The following is a 25,655-nucleotide window of genomic DNA, read 5'->3' on the forward strand; positions in this document are numbered from 1 at the left end:
CATATTATGTTTTCTGTTCTCATCTGTAATAGGCAGATAATTCACCAAAATTCTTACATTATGAAGTGTTTAGTTAGAATGATTCAAGGATGCTACCAAATTGTCTACTTAGAGAGGAAGAAATTATTTTGTTGGTCTGCAACAAGACCTAAGATCACATTTCATAAACATTATGTTTCAAATCACCATCTTCTTGGCCTTCTTTCTGATACTGATTGATTTAACAACTGTGTTTCTCCACCTGGCATACAAAATCATACAGATTTCTGCAAGTAATTGGGAACAACTAGGGGACTGTGATGTATAATTTAGTTTCTCAGCATTAATGACTTGCAGATATGAAATCCTTCTCATTTACTGATGGACATCTAAAGCACCTTGGTTAATGAAAACAGAGATTTTTTGTACCAAAATATAAATCCAGATTAGTTTAAAGGATTGTGCACGAGAGAAAAAAATGTAATGATAATTATATGTATGTATGCATATTTACAAAACTAATGATGCACAAAGCAATTGCTCACCATCCAACTGACTGATGCTCAGCCAATCTCAAAGCAGTGGCTACCCACCCAGCCAACTCAACCTCAGTTTTCAGTTTTTTCTCATGATGTCATATTGTATGGAATATCCCTTTGGCCAACATAGGTCATCTGTCCTGGTTCTGTCTCTTTTCAGCTCATTGTGTCCTTCCTTGCTGGTTGGGCAGTATGAGAAACTAAAACATCCTTGGCTTTGTCTAGCACCACTCAGCAACAACTAGAATCATCAGTATCTTACCAACATTGTTTTTCTCCCAAAACCAAAACATGGTATCATACCAGATAAGACACCAAAAAGAAAATCAACTTTGTCTCAGCTGAAACCAGGACATCTGTGAACATGTGCAGGCAGCATTTTGTTGTGTGGAATGCAAATGAGAGATATAGGGACTGGATTTGTTGTGTGTTCAGCAATTCCTTGGCTTGTAAGCGATGCCGAATGTAGCTATATAATACATATAACAATGTATATAATACATATAACAATACATATAATACATATATATATATATATAATACAAGCTACACAGTAGGTACACTGGAGCTTTTGTACTCCTGGGAATAGGACATCAGGTTCAAGATACTTAATGGGAAGGTTTCTAGTGGACATCAGTCAACTAAACTACAGAGGGTCTTCCAGTCTGGAGACCTGTCCCTGTCCCCCACAGCTCTTTGTCACATCTAGATACCAAGGCTTCATTCTATAGGTAATGTTATTGTACAGTGACACATAAGAATGACATTCACACAAGACAACGTGCCAAATAGCTGAGTCATTTTTGCCAATATTAATTTTAAGGAAATAAAATTACTTAATTAAATTATTTCACTGTCTGCATCAACAATAGTTGAAGAATATATCAAATATAAATACAAGTAAACCATATAGTCTTGTACACATATGTAGGACCTAGGCTGCATTTAATTGTAAAGTTGTGCCATATTTTAATTTCTCCCTGTTCATCTAAGCCCCTTCAGTCTGGTCAGACCATTCCACACAACAGGGATTGAGACAGTGTGGCATTAAAGGTATATTAAAAGGAAGACAAGGAGAGAACACATCAGAGGCACCTTGTCTGTTACTGGCATGTGCCATTTGGATTTGGGTCCTTGCTACTCCCATGACAGGAGAAGACTGATTCTGAGAGACACAAACATCCTCGGTTGTGCTTTTGGTGCTCCATCTGGTATTTACAGTAATCAGTCCTTTCACAGATCTCAGGGTCAACTATGACTAGGCATCCTTGCTTTTTCCATTACTAGTCATCCTTGTTTTTGTTAATAAGATTAATTATCAAAATGGGGGTTGCTAACCATGTTAGTTTCTGCTGAATATTTGATTAGGTCACATAAAAACATTTATGGCATCTTTCTTTAATTCGTCTTCTTTGATAAGCCCTTTTCTTGTTTTATTTCAATAGTTCCTCTTACATAAGACTTATCTTTTAATTAATAATTATTTCACACTGAAAGCTATATGTCTCATTTATCAATCAAGGATTTCTCTCTTTCCTAAGAATACCCATTTATTTTTCAGATTAATCATGTTCTTCACACATGTCAAATCTTGTGCTGATTTTAATGATGAATTATTCAGACTTCAAAAGCTTTGTCCTCATATCGCCCTGGATTTTGCTGCTAAAACCATGTTAGCATATTTAACATTCTTCCCTGGCCAAGTGAAACCAAAAGGTTACTTCTGAATTTATGTTGTAAATAAATGTTCCTACACAGAGATTGTCACTGTTGCTAAAACAAACAACCAGCAAACAAAAACCCAGTGACAAAATGAGAGGCCTCCAAAACAATTATTATTAACAGCTCAGCATGAAGAAATCTGTACAGAAAGTAAATGAGAATTTCAAGTTTTTTGAGAAATTATTACTGTTTATCTTCCTGAAAACAAAATCTGAAAAACCAGCAGCACTATAGGCTTGAGAGACCTCCATGAACATTAAAGCACTTTTGATTAGATTCCAATATGACTAAGATTGCTTTATCATGCTTTGAAAAGTGCTTTATCACATTTTAAAAATCATTGCCATATTTGTCTAAATTCAGGACAAACATCAACTGACATTGATTCTTAGTAGAACTACATCACTTTTTTCCCCAAATGGAGAATTCAGAAAATGGGAATAATTATGCAGATTATTTCATGTGAGCATAAGGAAGGACAGTTGCAGTTCTGTGCAAGGCACCCTGGAGATTAAGCTTAAACAGAGTAAAATGTTAACAAACTTTGACAATTATCTACTCTTCTGATCTAAAACCATCAAAAAACCCTAAAAGTCTTAGACTTATCTTTTAAAAGTATAACTAAGACAGTCACCAAAGTCAAATTGGGCAGGATAAACATTAAGTATATTAACCCCATATATTTAAGAAAAGATAATTCCGATAACAAAATATTAGAAATAGAACTTAATCTTTAAGAACAGTAAAACATCTTTGTATTATTTACACAATTAAAATATCTTTTACACAATTAAATTATGTACCCTGTAAAATTTACACCTTGCCAGTTCATCCAATTACTGTGTTGAACAGCAAAAAGGAAAGGGTTCAGTGTTATAATAACACAATCCTGTTATAATTTTGCTCAACCCAGGACACTGAAAGAAAAGCATTTTTTAAGCTGTAGATAGAGTCATATTATAGTCAAGCACATGGATGAAATATCTTAGATGAAATTAACTTATTCTTAGGTAAAAGTTTATCCATTCAAAATTTCCAAAGACATGGAAGAAAGCACAGCTTGAAGACTTATGAAAAAATAGTGTTTGCACAAGAGAACCAATCTTCTTCCATTCATACTTAGTAAATATTAGTAAATAGGTATTGAAAAATAATTTGGAGAGAGGATGGTTGATGTTTCTCCAATTCAAATTGTGCTTGAGTTTAGCAAAAAAGTCACTTCTAGAGCTGATGATAATAAAGTTTAATGAAGGAAATTTACTAACTGAAAATATAAAAGGAATGAAACCTATTAGAGTAATAGAGTAATTATGCTTAAGCAACATATTCCTTACATTAAAAAAAAAAAAAAAAAGGAAATTAAATATAAAAACAGAAGGAAAAAAGAAAAAGAAAAAAAGCCTGACTACCCTGAGTAGGCCAGCAGAACAGTGGTATCTGGATGCAGATAAAGTACGGTCACTTTTCAGATGGAAAACCCCAAATAGCAACCCTAATTTGAGAACAGGGAGAGAATTCGAGGTCATTACAGCAATCATTTGTGAAGAATCTCCTTTGTCAGTCTTATGAATAGTATAATTCTTAATTCAAGTTAATGACTTAGGGGCAAATCCTAGGAAAGAAGCAAATCCTCGAAGAAAGGCCTCTGCTCCATGCAAAAGCTATCAAAGAGCTTAATGGAAAAATCCTCTGTCCCAGTTGGTCAGACTGCCTGGGCAGCTGGGCTATAGCAGTTAATAGAGCTTGTAACAGGTAATAGACTTACAGCTGGCTTCTTTCCATGTAGATTTTTGGTATTTTCTTCAAGAGGATTACAGAGGGCAGCTTTAAGATTTTACTGGCATTGTCTTTTCCTTGATGGTAAATCTATCACTCTCTCCTCATATATCATTAAAATAATTCAGTGTCTCAAATGATCCGGTGTTTGGTCCCATTTAGCTTCTGGTGGATCCCCCAGCCATGTTTTCACAGTGCAAGTTCCTTTTATTCCTTATTACTGTAAGGTAATTGATCTGACATTATTGAGGAAAATAATTACTTCCATTGCATTTTATAACACTATATGACTGCATCATCATTTTCCCTTATCTTGCAACATTTAGAAACTTCTAGGCCTGCAGGCTGCTGCTTCTGGCATGTTTTGCTAGGTCATAACAATCACCTGTGTGTCTTCACTGTATAAACATTTACATTAGTAAAACATTCCTCATAATCAAGCAGTCAACTAATTTCCATCTCAAAGTACCTACTTGATAATATATATGTCATTTTTATGCTTTTTACAGTAAATATTGAATGTTAATTCTGAAGTTAAATATGAACTGAGATATACGTACACATACATATGCAAACTGACAAAGATGGTAGAATTTATCCCGTTCTGTGGTTGAAATACTATTCTTTTTGCAATAATATGATTTTCTTTTACTTTTCTCTTATCATTTATCTGCCAACTTGTCTTTAAACATTTAAATAACAAAGTTGTCAATTGTTAAGATAATGTGATTTTAGCTTCCTTAGTTTCTCTTGATTTATATAAGAATATGATAATGTTTGCTAAACACAGTACAGCATAATATTTAGTCTTTCTCTACCAAACTGACAATGTTTTAATTTTTTGGAGACTATTTCTCTCGCTATTTCTACCACTCACTGATCTCACTCTTTTTCTGATGTAGCTGTTCCGCTTTGCTGGGAATAATTAAAGATCTATTGAGAGCACTCAGGTCACTATCATCAAGTGGCAAAGATGCGTAATTGCAGTCTGTTCTGATTAATATTTCAGTTTTGGTGAGGGATGGAAAGAGCAATGCACTGTGAAGTGAAAGACTGGGAAAAGATATTTCTATCCCCAAAGACAATCAAACTCCTGTTCAGCTTTTACAAGAATGTTTTTCAGTGCCTAGTTTTGAGAGTGGGTGCGAGTCTGCGAGAGGAGAGATGTGCCGAGAAGCCCAGAGTGAAGATAAGAATATCAAAAAGAGTACAGCTATTTCTCATATCTGTTAGCATAGACTTCTTTTTATACAGCAAGCTAATACAGATATGCTTCACCTTCTCCAGGATCCAAATAGTTTATTAGATCCTGGAGATAATAATGGAGAAAATAGTTTATTAGATCCTTATTATTTATTAGAGTGCTTTACGTTTCATTATAGACTTATATACAAATGAGATACTATAGCACAAGTTCAAGTGCCTAAGTATCTTTTGTGGATCTAACACAAAATCTCTTTTGAAAATAAGATTTAGGGCTTCTGAAACTTTTTGTTTTGTTTGACCTGGAAGTGATATGATGAGCAATAAGTAAATTACTTACCAGGTTTTTCAGTGACAGTTGTCCAATGTGACATTGGACAATTAATTCAGCATACTGACAATAACACAAAGAGCCCTTGTAGTTGCATGCATTTTTCAAACATGATCTTGCATACTACCTATGCAATGTATGTTTATGTATATGTTTACTTTTTGTCTTTTTCAGAAATCCCCAATAAAACAAATCGTGGTGAAGCCAAACAACTTGCAGATGCCTCAGGCTCAGACAAAACAGAAAGAACAACAAAGAGGTCCAGAGTGTCAACTATAAGGAGGATATTTGACATGGCAAAACACCGAACAAAGAGATCACCCTTTTTTTCTACTGGTGTGAAAATTTGCCCACAAGAATCAGTGAAGCAGATTTTAGCCAGTCACCAAGCTTACTACAGATTAAGAGGTAAGATGATAATTGTAGATTGTACTTTTTCCCTGAATTATTTACAAAAATGTTGCAGAATCTTAATCTTTAGCTCTAGACAATGTACCTGATATTTATTTTATGATTAAAAAAATATGTACATCAGTACAGCTCAAGACAGGTAATTACCAAAACAGAATAAAACAATTCAACTCAAAAGACTAATTGTCTCAATGCAATGCTTTTTAGCATGGCATAACATGAAGACCAAATGCTTGCACTACTGTATGAAGATGTACCACCTTTCTAAAAGTGTAGCAGGTACTATCTTTGCAACTCTGAATTAATCTCACTCATTCAAGACAGGTGATGAATAGTATGTCGTTTCACAAATATATTGGTGAATCTGCAGTTTTATTAACAGTGTGGTCGTGCTGTCACAACACTGACACCAAGATAATTGCCAGCAACACCTGTCAAGAATTTAGTTTCATTTATGAAAATCTAGAAGTTTTTTTTCTGTTCTTTTCCAACTTCCTCTCTCTCTTCTTCCTTCTACTTCTTTTCCTCTAATATCTTTAGAGAACTTATAGAGCTATCTCTTTGGTTTTAGGTCCCTAGAAACCATAAGGGAAACAGCCCTCTGTTTCTGATTTTTTTTTCTCATCCTCCCTCTCTCTCTCCCATTCAGTGGCTATTCCAATTTGTTTTTTGTTTTTGTTTTTTTTTAAAAGCAGAATTTGGGGCTGCAACTGGACTTTCCAAAGCTGACTTTAAAACTGAGTCAGCCCTTCAGGGATGCAAGTATCTAAGGTGACATCTTAAATCAGCTCTCGTACGATCTTTGAAATCAGCTTCACTTACACCCCTGTTCCTTTCTATTGATCTTCAGCCATTCTCAGAGCTCTTTCTCAGCTCTTTTTCATTAGTTCTCTCTAATATGAAACTATACGTGGAGCTGGGAAAATTTTACTCCAGCAGCCACATCCCACTTGCAGCATGGACTAGCTACACTAGTGTCTATAGTCATTCCTATGGATACAAACATATTCAGAAAATTTTGTGGGATTGGATTCCAAGCCAGTGGGCATTAGAGAGAATTCTGAAACCTATGTCAGAGGCTGATCCTCAAAGCCTTTCTTAAACACGAATTAATCCTGAAAATCCCTAAAACTCACTGGTCATGTCCCTGATTGATCTGAAAACACGGTCTCATAGGACACACTTGCATCATTAGCCTGAAATCAAGTACTGTGACTGTGACATTCTCCTTTAAAAAAATGATGATCTTGCTAGGAACATCTTTTTGGAAAGCAGCACATCAGTTTAGAGTGATGTAGTGCAAGCAGGTTTAAAATTACAGATCATCTTTCCCAGAACATCCTACACTCAGAAACTTCTTTGAGTAGATGTTACTCAGTTCTTCAGCTGGAACATTTACCAAAAAGTACACAAGAAAACAGAAGTCTGCAGCTAAACAATTTGTATACACATTCAGGAAAAAGCTACTACTTGGAGAGCTGCATGTTCTCTATTAAAATCTCCTTTGTTAAAACCTCAGCAAATCTTTCCTTCAAGGAAAATATCATAAAACCGAGATATCTGTCCTACCAGCTGAGCATGCTAGCATATTTGTTGAACGTGATAAACAAAGGGAAAAAAATAAAAGTGAATATTTTGTGATGCAAGCACTATTCTTGAAGCAGCACCCGGTAGCCACAGTACTTGTACCTATACAAAAAGATGTATCTGTGTAGCCATGCTAGAGAATACACTGTGGAACAACCCTATCTTCATTTTGTTTTTCAGAGGTCTGTTCTTAGCCTTATATAAAGTCTGGAAGAACATCTCCATCCCTCCAAGTCCCATAACACATTTAGAAATTAACAACTTTGTAGATCACATCTATTCTCTAGAGAATGTTACCGCTTCCTTAAGATTTTTTTATTTTTTTTTAATATTCTAATTACTTTATGCTAAAATTCCTTCAGGAATGAGCACACAACACAAAGCTGCTCAAATATATGTGCTCAAACAGTAACTATTGGATAATCTTCATCAGGTTGAAGAGATTATCAAGTGCATGCAAACATGCATGTGTCCATGCTTGAGGCCCCCAGCACAAGAAAGACATGGAAGCGTTTGCCCAGAGGAGGACTATAAAGATAATCAGAGCGCTGGAGCATCTATCCTATGAAGAGTGGTTAAGGGAGCTTGTCTTGTTCAGTCTGAAGAAAAGAAGGCTCTGAGGAAACCTCATTGCAACCTTTCAGTACATGAGAGCTTATAAACAGGAAGGAAACTGCCTTCTTACACAGTCTGAGAGTGATAACACAAGGGGGAATGGCTTTAAACTAAAAGAAGGGAGATTTATATTAGAGGTTAGAAGGAAATTCTTCACTCAGAGGGTGGTGAGACACTGGTACAGGCTGCCCAGAGGAGCTGTAGATGCCCCATCCCTGGAGGTCAAGGCCAAGCTGAGTGTGGCTCTGGGCAATCTGATCTATAGCCAAGGAGGCTGGAACTTGATGATCTTTAAGGTCCCTACCAACCTAAGCTATATTATGACTCTATGAAACATGCATGATATCAGCTAAAAAATCTCTTCATCTGGATGTATAATTTTTATCTAAACCCTCAAAACTGGATTCCTTTTCGACAGATATTTTATATTTATTCAGCAGTTAATATACATAAAAAAAAATAAAATGTGAGAGTTATGAGAAAAAGATAACAGAAAGTAGCCTTAACCTCTAACTTAAGAATAAATGTTTTCAAAAGACAGTCTGTTGCTTTTTAATAATCTGGCCACCTATGCTTTCCATACAGCTGTCCTGTTTGGAGAGCAAGTTGTTCCTGAGTTATTAGTATGACATCCTAAGAAAGATGTGAAAAAACATCCCTACACCAAGTTTGGATAATAACCATTTCTAGCACTAATTGCAGACACTGGTATATTAGATAATGCAGATAATTATCTCACACTAAGTCAAAGCAGGTGTCAGGTACTGAAAATAAATGTCCCATCTCACAGTAATGATCTGTGCAAAATAAAATGCTAAAGGCAACAATTCTTAAATTGCTAGCAAAGTTCTATTAAAATTATTTTTCTAGTATGAAAATTCCCATTCTCTAAAAGCATTTAATTTCAAGCAACATTCTGAAGTCTATTTCTTCATCTCAAGTGACTGAACATTATTCTTTCGCAAAGTGAAAATGCAGCTGGCTTTGTTGACTCTTGGGATACCAGAGGAATTCTCAAGTAGCAACAGATGCAGTCACCTATTAATTGGAAGGTACAGTGATATCTGAGATAAACTGAAAGGATTCTACTCAAAACACATTGTTTCTAGCTGCCACCAGGCTATGATGGCTATTTTCAACAACAGTGTTCAAAATGCCTGCAGGCAACAACCTGCAGAAGTGATCATTCCTATAAGTGATCAGGGACATTCACACAGAGCAGCACATCCTGGCCAGGTTTGTGCTAGGCTGAGAATCCCTTTGCACCAGTCAGTGATTTAAACATTACCTGGGTACAGATAGGATTGGTTCGAGGCCTAGCCCTGTGCTGTGCAAAGTTGAGTGAAATACAAACCTTTTGGGTTTGGGGATAGGCAAGTTTATGAACAGGGATCCAAAGAATATTATTGTTAGCCAAACAGGCAGTAGCTGTCTGGAGAAGAGACCAGTTTATCTTTCAGAATCTTTTGAAATTATAAATGGTTTCAACTTACAGCAAGGATGAGGCTTCAGCAAGGTATTGGTAAATACGCACTTTGAAGTGTAGTCCCACCTGGTCCTCTCTTTGTCCCATATGGAGTACTGCGTCCTGGTCTGGAGCCCCCAGTAGAAGAAAGGCAGAGTGTTAGAGAAGGTCCAGAGGAGGGCCACAAAGATGATCAGGGGGCTGGAGAACCTCCCCTATGAAGACAGGCTGAGGGCTTGTTCAGCTTGGGGAAGAGAAGGCTGTGAGGTGACATCATTGCAGCCTTTCAGTACCTAAAAAGAGCCTATAAGAAGGAGGGGAGTCAACTCTTTGAAAAGGTAGATAATAGCAGAACAAGGGGAAATGATTTTAAGTTGAAAGAGGGAAGATTCAGGTTGGATGTCAGGGGGAAGTTCTTTACTATGAGAGTGGTAAGGTACTGGAACAGGCTGCCCCATTCAGAACCAGGTTGTTTGTTGTTGAACTTGTTGTTCAAGGCTAGGTTGGATGGGGCCCTGGGCAGCCTGGTCTAGTATTAAATGTAGAAGTTGGTGGCCCTGCCTGTGGCAGGGGGGTTGGAGCTTCATGATCCTCGAGGTCCCTTCCAACACATTCTGTGATTCTCTGCCTCTCAAAAACTCACTTCTGTGGAGATACTTAGGACCTCCGTGGTAGGAAAAGTAAGGAAAATAGACCCTATGAAGTATTTCTGAGCAGATATTTTATATCTAAGCTAGTGGTGCTTTCTTCCCTTCCTTTCCTACTCATGCATGTTGCAGACCTCACTCAAAATTTTAAGAGAGCAAGTTCTTTGCAGCAAGAACATATCTTTTATAAGTTTTCTTTAAAATGCCTAACAAAGTTCTGACTTCTAGAAAACGGTTTAAAAAAAGGCAACAATCAAGACCGAGGTCAAATGTATCTAGTATATTTGTAACACATGAGTAATGTTCCAATGGAATAATTACAGAATCAGCCTCCTCTATTATGCTTTATATACTCTTGTGTAATTAAATCAGTTAGCATCCAATAACTCCTTTAGAGCCATGAATACCATCTTTTCCAAACCTCTTCCACTGTTACATTTTCTTTGTGTTCACTTTCATTTCTCCAGATGATGCAGAATGCTACTGTTCTCACAGCAACAATCCCTGGTAACATCCTTTGAGGTAGCCTGGCATTTAACTGGACTATTCACCACCACAGAGGAGATTTTTGATACTGAACATGAGTGCATAATGTTGTGTAGGAAGTTGGAGTTCTTTCCAAAGGAATTTTACCTATACTAAGTAATTCAGTTTTTTTGAGAGGTACTTAAAGAAACATAAAGCATGTATATGCTACAGAAAGCCTTTATCACTTAAGTCAAAAAGGCTAACTGCATTGGAAATTTAAAATATAAGCAAATCATTCCAGCAAGCTTCATTAAAAAAAAAAAAAAGACACAATTTAACACTTTCTTACATATATGAGCAATATTAAGATCTTATATATTTTCACTTCAACCTGTTCTAAGCCTAGTTGTGTATGAAACCTCTGTATATGGTTAAATTTTTTATTATTCCTGTATGAAGACTGCTAGATATTATTAATCTACTTCCTTTTTTGCTGGAACTTCCAGTGCGTGTATCTTTGAGGTGAACAAAGTGTGCTTTGTTTGCCCTGTATTCATGCTGATAATATTGGACCAAATTAATCTGTTATTTAAAATAAGGAAAATAACAGTCCTTAACTGAGAGAAAATGAATCCCTCAGCAACAGGGCAAGTGACTGACAACTTAGAAATACTTAAAAGACCTAGAAATACCAAGAAGATGACTTATTTCCTAAGCACAGTAAAATGCGTAAATCCCAAATCACTTTAAAAAAACTTTCAACTTTACTTTTTGGTACAAAACATCCATCCCTAGCCCCTTTCTTCTTACTTAGTCTGCCAGGAAGCTGTGTGGGAAGCCTTTCGTATTTTTCTGGATCGGATTCCCGATACTTCTGAATATCAGAACTGGGTTACTGCCTGCCAGAGGGAAACCTTCTGCATATTCGACATTGGCAAAAACTTCAGCAATTCCCAAGAGCACTTGGAAATAATCCAGCGGGTAAGGATTATTGACATTTATTTAAAAACTGAGGGAGACTTCCCCATCTGCTTATAGAAGGGCAAAGTATTGCTCAGGAAGAGGAGGGGGCATATACTAGAAGAAAATAGTAGAAGGACAGTAAACAAAGGGGCTAGCAAGCTTCTTCTTGATTGTTGGATACACCCACCAGTAAAATGCTGCTTTTCTTAATCTTTCCACAGCGAGTAAAACATAGAACCTTCCAGGAAAGGTGAGTAGCACAAGTAAAATCTCAGCACTTAATGTTACTGCCTTTTTTTAAAAAGATGCATAGATGTGTGGATGTGAGCATATATACGGATAACACTGTGCTGTATTTAGTGTGTGCTGTGAGAGATGCGTATGCTCTATGTTACAGAACACAGTAATTAGATCACAAATAATTAAGGCAAGAGAATACCTACATTGTTCAATTTAGAAACATCAAAGACTGTCTTCTTAGGCTAGCATAAACACAAATCCATGTCAAAGCCACAGCCTTATGTTAGAATAACATTCATGGACAACATGACCAAAGATTACACACAATTCCTACAATTTTTAAAAGGAAAGTCAGGGAGCTGAAAAAAGTATATCTGGGAGGCTACATGATAAATAGTTTAAAAATTCTGCTCTTTCACTTTATCTTTTGTCTGTATTTTTATATGGCATGCTATTATAAATGAATATAGTACTTTACTCCGATAACTATATTGGAAGAGAATAATGTTCCTGGCAATAATCACAAGTCAGAGATGGCAGGATTAAAGTTGCAACATTGAATTTTCTCTCATATAAATATACCATAGTACAGATGAAAAATATTACTGTCCACCCTTTCTGATGAATGTATTATTTTAACTTCAAATATTCTTAGATTTTCAGAGATAGCAAATAATATTTTCTATTCATACATTGTACTGTCTCAAGAATACAGAGTATCTTTACTGATTATAACATGGGAGCTTTGAGTACTCTTCTTTCTATTAAATGTATTTTTAATAATGTAGGACTTAATTAAACTTTGCTGGAAGTCCAAAGGGAGATTTTCTCACTCAGTGTAGTGCAAACAGCAGCAGGAAGGCAGTAAGTGAAATGACTGATTTCAGAGTTCTTATGCTCTGTGTAAACAGCATGGCTTTCTCCAGGCACAATTCAGAAGATTAGGTAAAATCTATTAAATTACTCTGATTTTAGCTGGAAAAGCAGGTAGCTGTGATTATGCATTGTTGGACTTCATTTTTACTATTATGTAGTTTGGGGAAAAGTTCTGTATCTCTGTAAGATATCACAAAGAGGGATAAGTCTCAAATTATTTGACATTATGAAAACAACATAAAATTTATTTCTCTCCACATAGGATTACCAGAGAATGTGGTAAATTCGGAGCTGTCCATGCCATTTATTTATGCTATTGAACACCTAGGCTGGTTCTGTGTGAAAATGCAGCCCCGCCATCTTTTCCGTGTATGCTACAAGCTTCTTGTTGTCACAGTTAATGTCATACCACACATTTGCAGAGCCTTATTTTTTTCCATTCACATCAGTTTGCACATATATTCCACTTGCATATTCTACTTTAATGATAGCCGTTTCTATACAAATGTTAAGGAATTCTATTTATCGTTGTCAGTTTCCATGATGGGGCTTTTCACTTTCATGTTCTTTTTATATTTTTTCCCACTTTACTTACAACCCAAAACAAATGAAATTCTTCACCTCAACTTACATGAAAGAAAAATCTCAATGAGTGACTTAAAACATTCTTATCTATGAAACTAAGTGTTTCTAAAAGGTACAAAATAATAAATATTGTTTTTAAGAGTAGAAACTATTCTACAGCCTTAACTGCAGAAATCTTTAATGCATCTACAATAAAGTGTACCTGTTGTATATGTGTGTATACATACTACTTTGCTGGCAGTACAAAAAACAATCCTGTAAGGTAGAAAATCCATACTCATCATACACTTGAGTTTTCAGCCATCTTCCACGAGGATCATGGGAGGCATTAACTCACAGATATTATATCCAGATCCAAATCTAAATGTTTTTACAATTATAGTAATCTTGACCTAGGAATCTAATTTTGAAACTATCATTAGTTGGTAGTAGTTTGATGATATTCTAGTGCAGGCTAATAGCAGAACAAAATGTCCTCCCATCTTCTTCTCACAGCAAATCATGAAATGTCCTTGAAATCATGATATTTTCATTCACTCAAATATTTTAAGGCCAGAGAACTCACAAAACTATCCTGATAGTATGAGTCATAGCAAAGGAAATAATGTTTGTTTAGATAATTCACAATGTCTTGTTCACTCTTCTGCCAGTGGTCAAATATTCAGTGACTTAGAGGTAAAGAAGAATCAGCACTGTGTTCACCTGTGTGACCCCTCTGACTGCTCAGAAAGATGTCACTATGAAATCTCATGAGCAGACTCACAGGACTGGGAGCAGAAATATAATCTGATCAGTACTTTTGTTCATTGAAAGATCAAATACCAGATAGAAGAAGAGGAAAGTAGGCAAGCATTTCTATAAATTGCTGAACATAAAGCAGCCCTGTTTAACCATATCATCAAATATTTCACTACAAATAACTTCATTCATTTAACGACATCTAATGCAGATGTCATTTCTACATTTTGTTATACCTTCACATTTGCTTGTAAGCATGCTGATAATTAAATCATTCATTTCTATCTGATTGATAGGAAAGATGAAATAACCACAGACAAAACAGGTGGCAAAAAGCTGGAAGACATTCCTTCTGTTTCTACAGGTAAAATCAAATCTGCTTGCTCTGTACCTGTCCATCAAATAGAATTGCTAAAACCAGTGATCTTAGAAGGCTGTAACTGAACAAATACTGTAGAAGCACAGCAAGTTCAGTCAAGTACAACAAAAGCGGCTTAGCAAAACAGCATGTAATAAGCAGTTTCTTGTTTCTTCTACAGCGTGTCTGCTATTCAAATGTAGCATTTCATATCTGTTTCAACGTCTTTAAATGCATCTTATAAACTATATTTTGCTAGTTTCATGTGTAGTGAGTGGAGCATATTTTTCTTCGGTTGTAAAGTATCGTTTAGAGCATCCGCTGCTGCATTTTTTCAGCCAAAATAATCAAACAGAAGAAAATTAATATTATTTCTGACAGAAAGTCACAGTGAAGCCAAGACATTAAATTGAGTAATTGCTTCATTTAGACATACCAACACTGCTGCATACCAGAATTCTTTAAAATGATAGAAATATATGTAATTATAAAAATCTGTAAATATATGAGCATTTGGCTCAAGGAGGAAACATCCTGCACACATATTTATAGGAGGGTCGAATAGGACAGAATCATTGATTGTAAATTCTAGCATGGTAGTTTTGCCTCCAAGTGGAAAACTGTCAAAACCTCTTGTTACTTTAAATTAATCAGAAAGGAAAATCAGCATAATGCAGACAAAGATCGCTAAGCAAGATGACCAACAGACAAAGGGGAGGATTTGTCCATCTTAATGCACAAACCATTCTCACATGATTTTATTCGGAACCCTGCCAGGTCCCCCCAGCGTATCCTTTTCTTACACACTGGTACCTAACAGAACACTGCTCAATGAGATTGTCAACGAGACCAAGACTCCTGTGAAGGTGAGATGTAGACTCTCAGCCTGTTTTCCTATTCAGCCTTTTCATTCACCTTTTCTTTTTGAACTAAGCTAACAGAAAAAGAGGGACAGAAAAAAAGGGGGAAGCCTTTTAAATGCTAAGTGCTGGCTAAAAAAGTCACAAGGCAGTGATATATTTATAGAAAGTAAGTTTGCCTTGATCTTGTGTTTATATTGAGAATGATCTTTAACAGATGAGCCATATCTTCATATAGAGTGAAAAATATACTTTCCTTCAAAACTGAGGCATCCCAAGTAGTGGCTTAGAAGAATTAAGTATGGAGAATTAATCGGAGCAGAAAACATTATTTCCAATGAGAAAACATTGCAGTTATATGTTTCCTCTACTACTTATTCTTGAAAACTATCAAAACTCAGGTGTACATATTGTCCAGATTTCTCCAGTAGCCTTATGCCAGCCCATCCTATAGCAGAAATGGAAATCCCATCCCTGCATGGGATTCAGGCTTATATGTTTTCTGTTCTTTTGGACCAGCTTCACCTCAATCATCGTCTTGCTCTTATTGTGATTTTAGCACAAGGTATAAAAAGCGTGGCTAAGAGTGGAATTATCCGAGAGCAAATTCAAATATTAAAAAATGTTAAAAGACTACAGGATATAACTTATTAATAAGTATAAATAAGCCACATATATGCAGTCAGTGCAGTAAAGTTTCCGGAGTGACATCTCTGTATCACTTCCTTAGGCACTTGTGCTCCAATACTTTGAATCATAGAATTGCAAAAATTGGAAAAGATCTTCAAGATCATCTAGTCCAATCATTCACTTACCACCAATATTTTCCCATTAAATTGCATTCCTTAGTACAACATCTACAGATTTCTTGAACATCTCCAGGGACAGTGACTCAGCCACCTCCCTGGGCAGCTAGTTATAGCATCTGACCACTGTTTTGGAGAAACATATTTCCTAATTCCCAATCCCTGAACTTGAATTTGAATCTCTAGTTTGTGAATAAGGAACAAGACACATCCCTCAATCTCAAAATTAGCAAAATTGTACTATATTTAGGATGAGTTAGGAAATCTTTCTGAATGCACCCACAGTGGCCAACAAGCCACTGCTGGCTTTTGGAAAGTAATGTTACGGAAGGGAAAAATTACCAAGCAGAGACCAAAACTATTAACAGTACTGGGAATTAATAAATAAAATAAGAGTACTTTTAATAGCTGTAAAGTCATCTGCACAGGAAAGGTGTAACATGGGTAGAGCCAATTCTACTTTATCATTGGGAAAACAAATACGAGTGTCTGAACATGAAACTGCAACAGACACATTGGCAGTGTTTCTATTATTAACCAATGTACTCTGAAGGTAGGATACCAACAAGTTTTATCATTTACTTGTTCCTTTTCTTGAGGTCAAGAACTGTCCTTCAAAGTGGCAAGCCATACCACTTTAATGACATTGGAAACAAGAATTGATAACTGAAAAAAAAAAAAAAAAAAAAAAAAAAAAAAAGGTTTGATTTCTTCATCTTCTTTTATGAATACAAGAGAATGTAAAAGATAGCTCTCAAGTCACAGTAATAAAAACTCATTTGCAAAGACAAGAATAAAATCAAGTGGCTGTGAACTGTCACCATTTGTAGGATCTGGTTCAGATAGCTTTTTGGGGTATGGGTTTAAAAAGGAACTCATCTATCTATTAAAAGTTGAATTGTCGGGGGAAAAACAATCACGTGCCTTTATTTCTCTTTTTTTTTTTTCTTTCCTCTCCTCTTTTAGGAGGTAGGAACAAATACAGTCCCAGAACTTCCTGCAGAGCAAATGGTAGAATTCAGTGTCACTCTCACTGATCAGGAATACACAGCTGAACTTAGCGATCCCAACTCCCCACAGTATCAACAATTAGCTGCCAAATTTCAGCTACAGGTAAGGAGGCTTAGTGAATACTGAAATCTTGGGTTTATACCTTGTATAGATTCATAACATGAAGCTACCTCCACCATGAAAAAGGACTAGAATAAACCATTCTCATTTAAAGGAGACAATTTCTATTGTCTCAAGACCTTCAGTTTCCCTTCAGGTATTGCCATCTCTTCCCATTGTTTAGGCCATTTGTCCAGCTGCCAAGCCAACAAGCAATCATTTTGGTCATCAGCAAAACCTCATAACTGATGAGGAGAATGTTGTTCCATCTGTAACATTAGGAATATCATTTGGGATTAATCAGGAATTCATGGACCATATTACTTTATCATAATTTAATTTCTGCAATAAATGTAATTAAAAATGTAATATAAATGTTAAAAGTAATTAGCTACTCTTGTCTGAACTATTTTTCAAAGGACTTTCAGTCACTTTTGTTGTTCATTACCATAATTTCTCTAAGAACTGGAACATCTGCAGTGTCTTCATGTAATTAATAATGATAACGTAATGTTCAACTACCATTTTTAGAGATAGCAGTTAATGATGATGTTCCCAAAAGCTCTTCTTAGTAAAATTAAATGAGCCTTCTCATCAGTTTCATGAGTGCTCCTCAGTACAAGATATTTCACTACCCTTGTTCAGTTTCAAATATGTTTAGAAAAGCAGAGAAGAAAATGTTTGCAGAACCAATAAAAACTGGATTCTGCAGTATTATCCTCAAACAGAACTGCCTGCATACTTTGTTTGTTACACATGTATTGGTGCAAGTCAGCAATTTGACTTACATTTAATTAATTTTAAAGTATTCCTATATCATAGAATAAGTAGAATATAAGGAATTGCATACGGGAGGGAAAAATACAAAGTTTCTTGATTTATAAACTATTTTCCATTGTTGTGAAATTTTATCTGATCACTTTGTAGTGTCCATAGCTGTTCTTGACATGAAATGTTGACAAGATAATGATTTGTAGTCCAGTAGCATGAAACATAGCTGACGCACTTTTCTCCAAAGAATTTCATGAAGGAGACATTTTTATTCACATAATTGCTACTTCTATATCATTTTTACTGTTAGATCAAATGGTTACCTCCATTCCTTTCCTTACTAGCAGAAGAAATGCTTAGATGATGTGCTGCCTGTTCCATAGCACAACCAGAAATTGAATCAGAAAGGAACTGTGTTTTTAAAAAGATTCCCTCTTCAGTTCCAAAAAAGATGTATATAAAATTGTTAATTTGGCTCAGCTACAACAGGAAAAGACAAATTTTTATTTATCAGTTAGCTGTAGTTCAAAATACTGTTGATTACTGAGACACTGAGAAAAATTTATTCTAATCTGAAAAAATGTATGCAGAGGTAACATTTATTTTAAACTTCTTTTGCCTATTAACAGGTAAAGCAGACAGCAAAGATTTTGTTACAGTTGAGCAATGACAATTGCACAAAAAGGGCACTTAAGGTTGCTTCCTAAAGCCCTCTCTGAAACATGAAAAATATAGTCTAGGTATACAACCTGTGGTTTTGCTTTTTAGCAGTAAGAGTTACACTGAATTAATGAGTTTATGTTTTTCTACAGATGCAAAAAATATTTGAGAAACTTCCAGGATTTAAAGAAATCCATGTATTGGGATTTAAGTAAGTAAGAAAATGGGATTCATTTTTCTATTGGCTACTAGCATTCTACTCTTCCTTCTTTCCTTCACATGGAGAGACTTATTCATAGTGGAATATGTGTTTCTATAAATAGAAAATAGTTCTCTAGGAGCAATACAGCAATAATATGGAGAGAAGTGCAAATACATCCCAAGTGAGACTACGAGCTTTCAGATTATTAAGAAGTAGCTTTAATTCTCTGAGAAATCCTACTGTAGCTGAAGTAAAATAAATGCTTTGAAATTATCGCATTAAGGACTTTCTTAAATGGCAAGGAGAGTTAAAGGCAGGATAATTTAGATGGTTACGCTTTTGTGTGTGGATCTTGTGCACTTCACGATCAAAGTGAAGGTTCTTTGGAAAGAGAAAGTTGCACGAGGACACATGTTCACGCACAAAATTTTCAGATAGGTTTCTGGCAAGTGTGTCAAACAATTCCTTTGATTAGATTCCTGTTCTGTCTTGCCAGTTCTGTTAGCCTTAGCTTCTTTCCATGTTTACTGCTGATACAAGCTGCAGTGTTGTTTTTTTTTTTCAATAGAGAATATACAATTCCTTTCAAAAACTTCAACTGTTATGCTTCAATAGACAAAAATACATTATATAAAGAGTCAAGGGAAAACCAAATTGCTAACAGCAGTAAATAACATAAAATTGAAAATAAAAGAGAAGGAAGAGACAGAAATACGTGGGCTTACAGCACTAGTAACATTCAACTTGTAATACATAATAGACGTTGAAAAACATTTGTATCAAAATGAAATTTTAGAAAAGCATTCTTTTTCCAGGCTGGATGTGGCTATGGACAGCCTGGTCTAGTAGTTGGTGACCCTGAGCATGGCAGGGGAGTTAAAGCTAGATTATAATTATGGTCCTTTTCAACACAGGCCACTCTATGATTCTATGATTCCTAGCTTTTTTGCTCATAAAATTGCTTGTAAATAGGAGAGAAAAGAGCAAACAAAATTGAAAATGACTTGCATATCATTTTGATAATTAAACTAAAAAAAGAAAAATCTGGCTACTGCATAACAAACAAATATCTGCAATAGCAGCTTACAGATACAACTTACATTAAGTAATCTCAGTTGTGACTCTAAGAGATCTATAATCTATTTCTGCTTAGTATCGCATTCTTAGCTCTCTGTGGCTGATAAGAAGGTACATTCATCAACGTGAATGACCAGAGCTGCCCATCATCTAGTGATTTACTTAGGTCTACAAAAACAGGCCTTGGATATGTTGCTGTCCACAGAATCACCGAATCACCAGGGCTGGAAGGGACCTCAACGATCATGAAGCTTCAATCCCCCTGCCACATGCAGGGCCACCAAGCTCCCCATTTAATACTAGACCAGGCTGGTCTAGTAGACACTAGATCAGGGCCCCATCCAATCTGGCTTTGAACACCTCTAGGAATGGGGCATCCATTCTCCTTTGACTGTATCACCACATTTATTCACAGCATTTTCCACAAGGCAATATGAAAAGACAGCATTAGTAATGTGCCAGAGAATTCATCAAGGGAGATAATGACAAGAAGGTCAACATAGGCAAGTCCTTCAAAGTGATTAATAGATCATTACCCCTGTGACTAGGATGAGAGTAGGTATAATGTGCAGTCACACTAACAGTTGATTCTACTGTCAAAGGTGTTCATTACCACTATAAAGAAATGATCAGCAATGCTCAAATTGCACCATTGGTAGTGAAAAACAGGATGGTTATTTCAAATATTTCAGACTGTCAAGGTAAAGTAAAATTCCTGTTTTTCCACTCAAAACATGATGATTTCCACTACTTTGAAGGAAAAAAGAGCAGTGATGGAGAGCAGGCTGTCATTTTCGCACAGAAATAAAAATCATAGGTAATACATAGAAGATAAATTGTCAGCAGATATTTTTTATGTACAACTGATTGATTTACCAGTATATATAACTCTTTGTTTCTTTTTCTTTTGCAATCCTCTATGGCACTCTTTTTTTTTTCTGCGATGAAATGAAGGCAGAAGAAGGAGAAAGATGGGTAATTTGCTTTTAATTCATAATGTAGTTTGATCATTTTATAGTCTAAGAAATTAAGACAAATCAATAAATAGTATTTATCTTGTTGTGACCAAGTGAATTGTTTTGTGTTCTGTTCAAATACAGAATTTGTGACATAAAGCAGCAGGGACAGCTTTCACTTTCATCTGCAAGGTTCATACAATCAAGCTTGTCAGGATGTCTCTCAAGGAAAGGAAATTACCTGACATAAGAAAATTTACATTCAGATGATAAAACATTTCTATCAGTCATAAAATTAAAAAGAAAAAAAAAAAGAAAAAAAAAGAAAGAAAGAAAAATGCATATTAAATTTTCAGTTTTGATCATTTGTGTGCTTCCACACAAATGTTATCTTCAGTAAGTATGCAGGATTTGCTTAGTTACCTCTATTATCATGGCAAATAGAGTGGCAAAGAGACTAGTTACTAGCTTAATAAAATGCAGGGAGCTATTGACTTGTAATACAACTATGGGTGCTTTTTTTGCTTAGAAGTGCTGCTGGGTAATAATATTTATGGCAGATCCTAGAATTTCTCTTTTACTCCTAGTTTTAATGAAAGAATTTTCTACTTCTTTTCCCAGATTCTTGCAACATCACGTAAACAAAAATACATAGCATATACTAGATAAGGCATACTTCCTTTCTCTCCAAATATTTGATATTGTAGAAAACAACAAATGTTTTACTTGTTCTTTTTCATGTTAATTATGTGAATTTACAATTTGTGAAAAGTGATGTATCAACAATTTGGAAGATTCAAGTCTTCTGTTAAGCAAGTAAGAAGCTATGCATACTCATTTGAATTTTGAAAGGCTGTTGCCCAGTGTGAAATATTATTTTCTTGCCAAATAAGCTAACTTTCCTGACTTGTTTCATTTAAAAAAAAAAAAAAAAAAAAAAAGCCCCAGATCTGATAGGGTTTTTTCTTATCTGTATTTTTATGAACTTCATATCCCTTTTGGTATGTTCCTGTATGATTGGTAGGTGAATATTGCCTCTTGTAACCGCCAGCATGCGTTTATGATTGTTTAAATTAAAAATCAACTGTGTCAAGCAATATTACCAGCACCACAGGTTTCTGAGTAGTCATCTTAAACTGGATTATGTTAGAATATTTTTTATAATTTTATTCAAAATATGAAGTTTAATTTAAAAGTATGAACAGAAGGAGAAAAGGTTTAGGCATGGTAAAAGTAATTTGAAGATTACAGAATCATTAGAAAGCAGTGTATTTGCTTTCTAAGTGTTATTTTGCAGTAGAGAATATGTTGTGGTTGCGTATTTTTGTGTTTGCTTCTTTGTTCTTCAGGCAGTAACTGATTTTGCTGCACTGGACACTTTTGCATCTTCCCTTTGCAGGTCAAGTAGCACTATAGCACGATACATGGTAAACTTTGAGAGAGATGGCTTAGAAACCAAAAGCACTGCAGATGACATCTCAACTATTGGATCAAATAAGGTTGAAAATGAAAAAGCACCACTCTCTGCAAAGGAGGAGAGGGAAATATCAGCAACCAAACTCACAGTAACGGATCTTCAGCAGCTGGTTGCTTCAGCACTCCATGAAGACAGGTCCCTACCAGTAGACCTTGGGACACTTCGGTTTACTGACGGTCAGTAGGCAGGCCAATACTGGGCACAAGTCTGAACCTTGCCCTTGCAAATTTATGCAGTTTCAGTACAGTGTCCTTAGCTTTGTTCAAGGTCATTTTCATTTGATGTACCTACATCTCCTAAGTGCTGCAAAATAGTTAAAGAATGCACAGATCAAAGTTTGTAACAAAATACACCTTGTGTTTAAATAGTCAGACTTCCAATCACATTAGCAGGTCTGTTTCCATTTGTTTATAAAATCTGGATATTTTGCACACTATGGCAAACCAGAGAAGAAAAAATAAAAATAGCTTGAATATTCACTAAATTGTTCTGAATTCCCAGTATGGACAAACACCTTTCTTTAATAAGATAAAAAGTAAGGCGTTTGTCTAACCTAAATTTAGCATTCTAACAGCTAGACCTGTATCGCAAGCAAGCCTCATAGCCTCCTGATGGAGAAACAGAGAGGGACAGGCACCTTAAAGGGCAGAGATGAATACAAATTTAAGATTTAAAGAAAGAGGAATACAAATTTAGAGTACTAATAAAGATGGGTGAGAATAGCCCTGGCTGAAGGGCTGCATCTAGTATAGTATTACAGCTGATAAATACCCCCTTACAGTCCATCAATAATTTTTTCAAACCTAGAAAATCCCTAGCATTGGGGAGGCGAGTTAAAATCAGGGAAATAACATTAAAGTATTCCTCATACATATGCTTGTCAAAATGACATTAAAAAGCAAACATTTCATAACTATACTGTTTCATTTACAGGCAGCAGAATTTTCTTCCCTCTAAAAATATATGTAGATGAATTAATATTTTCTATAATATTAAAATATCATATTTTAATATAGATTAAAGATGCCAATCCAAATTTTCACGGATATAGAACACTTAAGTAGTGTCTATTTTTAATCAACTTTTTCCCTCTAGTTACGTTTAATAAACAGTTTTAGAAAAGCAACATGCACATGTGTGTGCTTGAAGACCTCCTCTGAGAGGGTTAAAGCAGTGCTAAAGCCAAAACACCGAGTAGCAATGGTTTGGACTCCTGGTAAAAATGAAAGCAATTTGGGCTTAATGAACAGCACAGTGTGATGAATCATCATAACCCATGTGAGCGTAACTGAGTGGTTCAGCTGATTTTAATCACTCATCCAGCTATGCCCAGTTCAGTTCTCTGCAGCCCTATCCCATTCATACTAAGCAAAGAATACAAAATACTGTATATAAATCTCCTGCTTTCTTCGTAATTACCAGTGTAATTTGAAATTTATGCCCCTCTGTTCTTAACATGGACTTTTAAAAACCATCTTTTTAATGGATAATAGTTTTAATACATTTTTCCTCTGTATTAGAAGAGTTTTCAGTGTACTATTGCTGAAATATTGTTTTCTTTTTTTCCCCAGAACCTATTCGACCGTCAAGTGATTTTGATAATGACATCCAAGGCATGGTCACTATTCCTCTGGCAGGCCCTGACTTGGTGAGTTAATTCCACCCCTCCTATCTATTTCTTTCTTCATAAGAAATGACATTAAGCACCAAGAAAGAGCTTGTAAATATACAGTAAAATGGTCTTTTGCAAAAATATATATCTGCCTTTTATATATGATATAACAGTGAGCGCTGTGGTGATATAGTGCAAGAAGAGATATGGTTTCATTCACAGGTGAGTATTACCACTTGATTGCATTTTCCAGTTTTAATTAAAAATAAAGAACTGCTCACCAGTTCAGTAGTGCATCTCAATGAGAGGAGAACAATTGACAGGGGGAGAAAAGGTCATCTTTCTTTGACTGCATTTAAAATACCAGGCAATGCGGTTGGGATCACATACATATGTCATGTCAGACCTTTGGTGTATCCCATGACTTCATGCTGAACTAGATTCTCATGACTAAAGATTATTGGCTGTTTTAGCAGTGAAAGTTAAACAATAATGAAAACCACCTTTAAAATCTGCTTCCCTCTGAAATCCTTTCTTAGGACGACACCATAAGCGCAGAATTCCCACTGGTTTATCCCAGCCCAGCAACAGTGGACCAAACCAGAGGCTTTTTTGTTGATGAATTTACAACTGGAATCTCTGATCTAAGCAGAGAGATTGGTGGACCTGAAGACTTTGATAGTAATTTTATTACATCTGAACCTGCATTCCCTACCAAACCCTCCAGAGAACCACCTCACGACAAGTCTCCAGACACAGAAGATATCACTACTGATTACCAAAGATTCACAGTGCCTTTCAGTGCTCTGGTTAGCACAGACAGTCCTCCAAAGCCAGAGGATTCCTACCTGCCTCCTCCAGCAGATGAGTCAGAGAGCAATGACTTAATCACCGATGACAATGAGTCTCCAACAGAGCAGGTTATCACACTGGCAGTTTACACCACAGGTAGTTTTACCCTACCTACTTTCCTGCAGGCCACAGATGAGCATACTGAAGCTGAGATGAAGAAAGAACTGCTTGGAGCAACAGAACCACCTTTCAAGGAAGCTGATAGAGACAGTCTGTCTGGACAAGGTAAGATGCAATAGACCTTTCCACAAGGAGTAGGAGAAATGTTGTTATACAGTTGTCATACAGTCACATATAACTACAGGAAATATTCTTTTAACTTTTCACTTTCAGTTGTGACACAAATATTTCTGTGCCATTAAAGAGAAAATCATACTTTGCATTTCTGAAATAAAAAGAAACAAGCAAAAAATTAACCACAAATGCTGAAGCATAAGGAAATAAGGCAGGATTTGTATTGTGGTAGAATTTCAAACTGACAGACCAAAAAGACATATTGGAAAAAAAATAATAAACTAAATCCCAGCTAACACAAAGAACTATTACAGCATTTAAAACACAGTAGGTAAATTACTATGGCTTCTATAGGCAGATCTGGATGGTAGCCACAAGAATATAATGAAATAATATATTCCAAGCAAGGAGTACTGTGTATCAGAAAAGACTACATTTCTGCAGATCTGAAGAAAATACTTCTTAAAAATTACTATTTTCCATGTATTTATACAGTCTTTTCTATTCAGTAGGGTTTTTAATGGCACTCAGAGGT

The 25,655-nt window shown here is 35.7% G+C and overlaps 1 protein-coding gene across 1 annotated transcript in view; it reads left to right on the forward strand.

The window, feature by feature from the left end:
* Positions 1-25,655, forward strand: part of IMPG1 (interphotoreceptor matrix proteoglycan 1) — a 53,002-nt gene that overhangs the window by 4,934 nt on the left and 22,413 nt on the right. The window contains 11 exon segments of the mRNA XM_085218443.1: positions 5,725-5,958; positions 11,558-11,724; positions 11,928-11,956; positions 14,442-14,509; positions 15,281-15,369; positions 17,136-17,282; positions 18,863-18,921; positions 20,944-20,964; positions 22,345-22,598; positions 23,994-24,070; positions 24,574-25,111. Coding sequence (XP_085074569.1) covers positions 5,725-5,958; positions 11,558-11,724; positions 11,928-11,956; positions 14,442-14,509; positions 15,281-15,369; positions 17,136-17,282; positions 18,863-18,921; positions 20,944-20,964; positions 22,345-22,598; positions 23,994-24,070; positions 24,574-25,111 — 1,683 coding nt within the window.

The sequence above is a fragment of the Meleagris gallopavo genome, chromosome 2 (genome assembly GCF_905368555.1).
Source record: "Meleagris gallopavo chromosome 2, MGAL_WU_HG_1.1, whole genome shotgun sequence".
In the NCBI taxonomy this organism is placed as follows: Eukaryota; Metazoa; Chordata; class Aves; order Galliformes; family Phasianidae; genus Meleagris; species Meleagris gallopavo.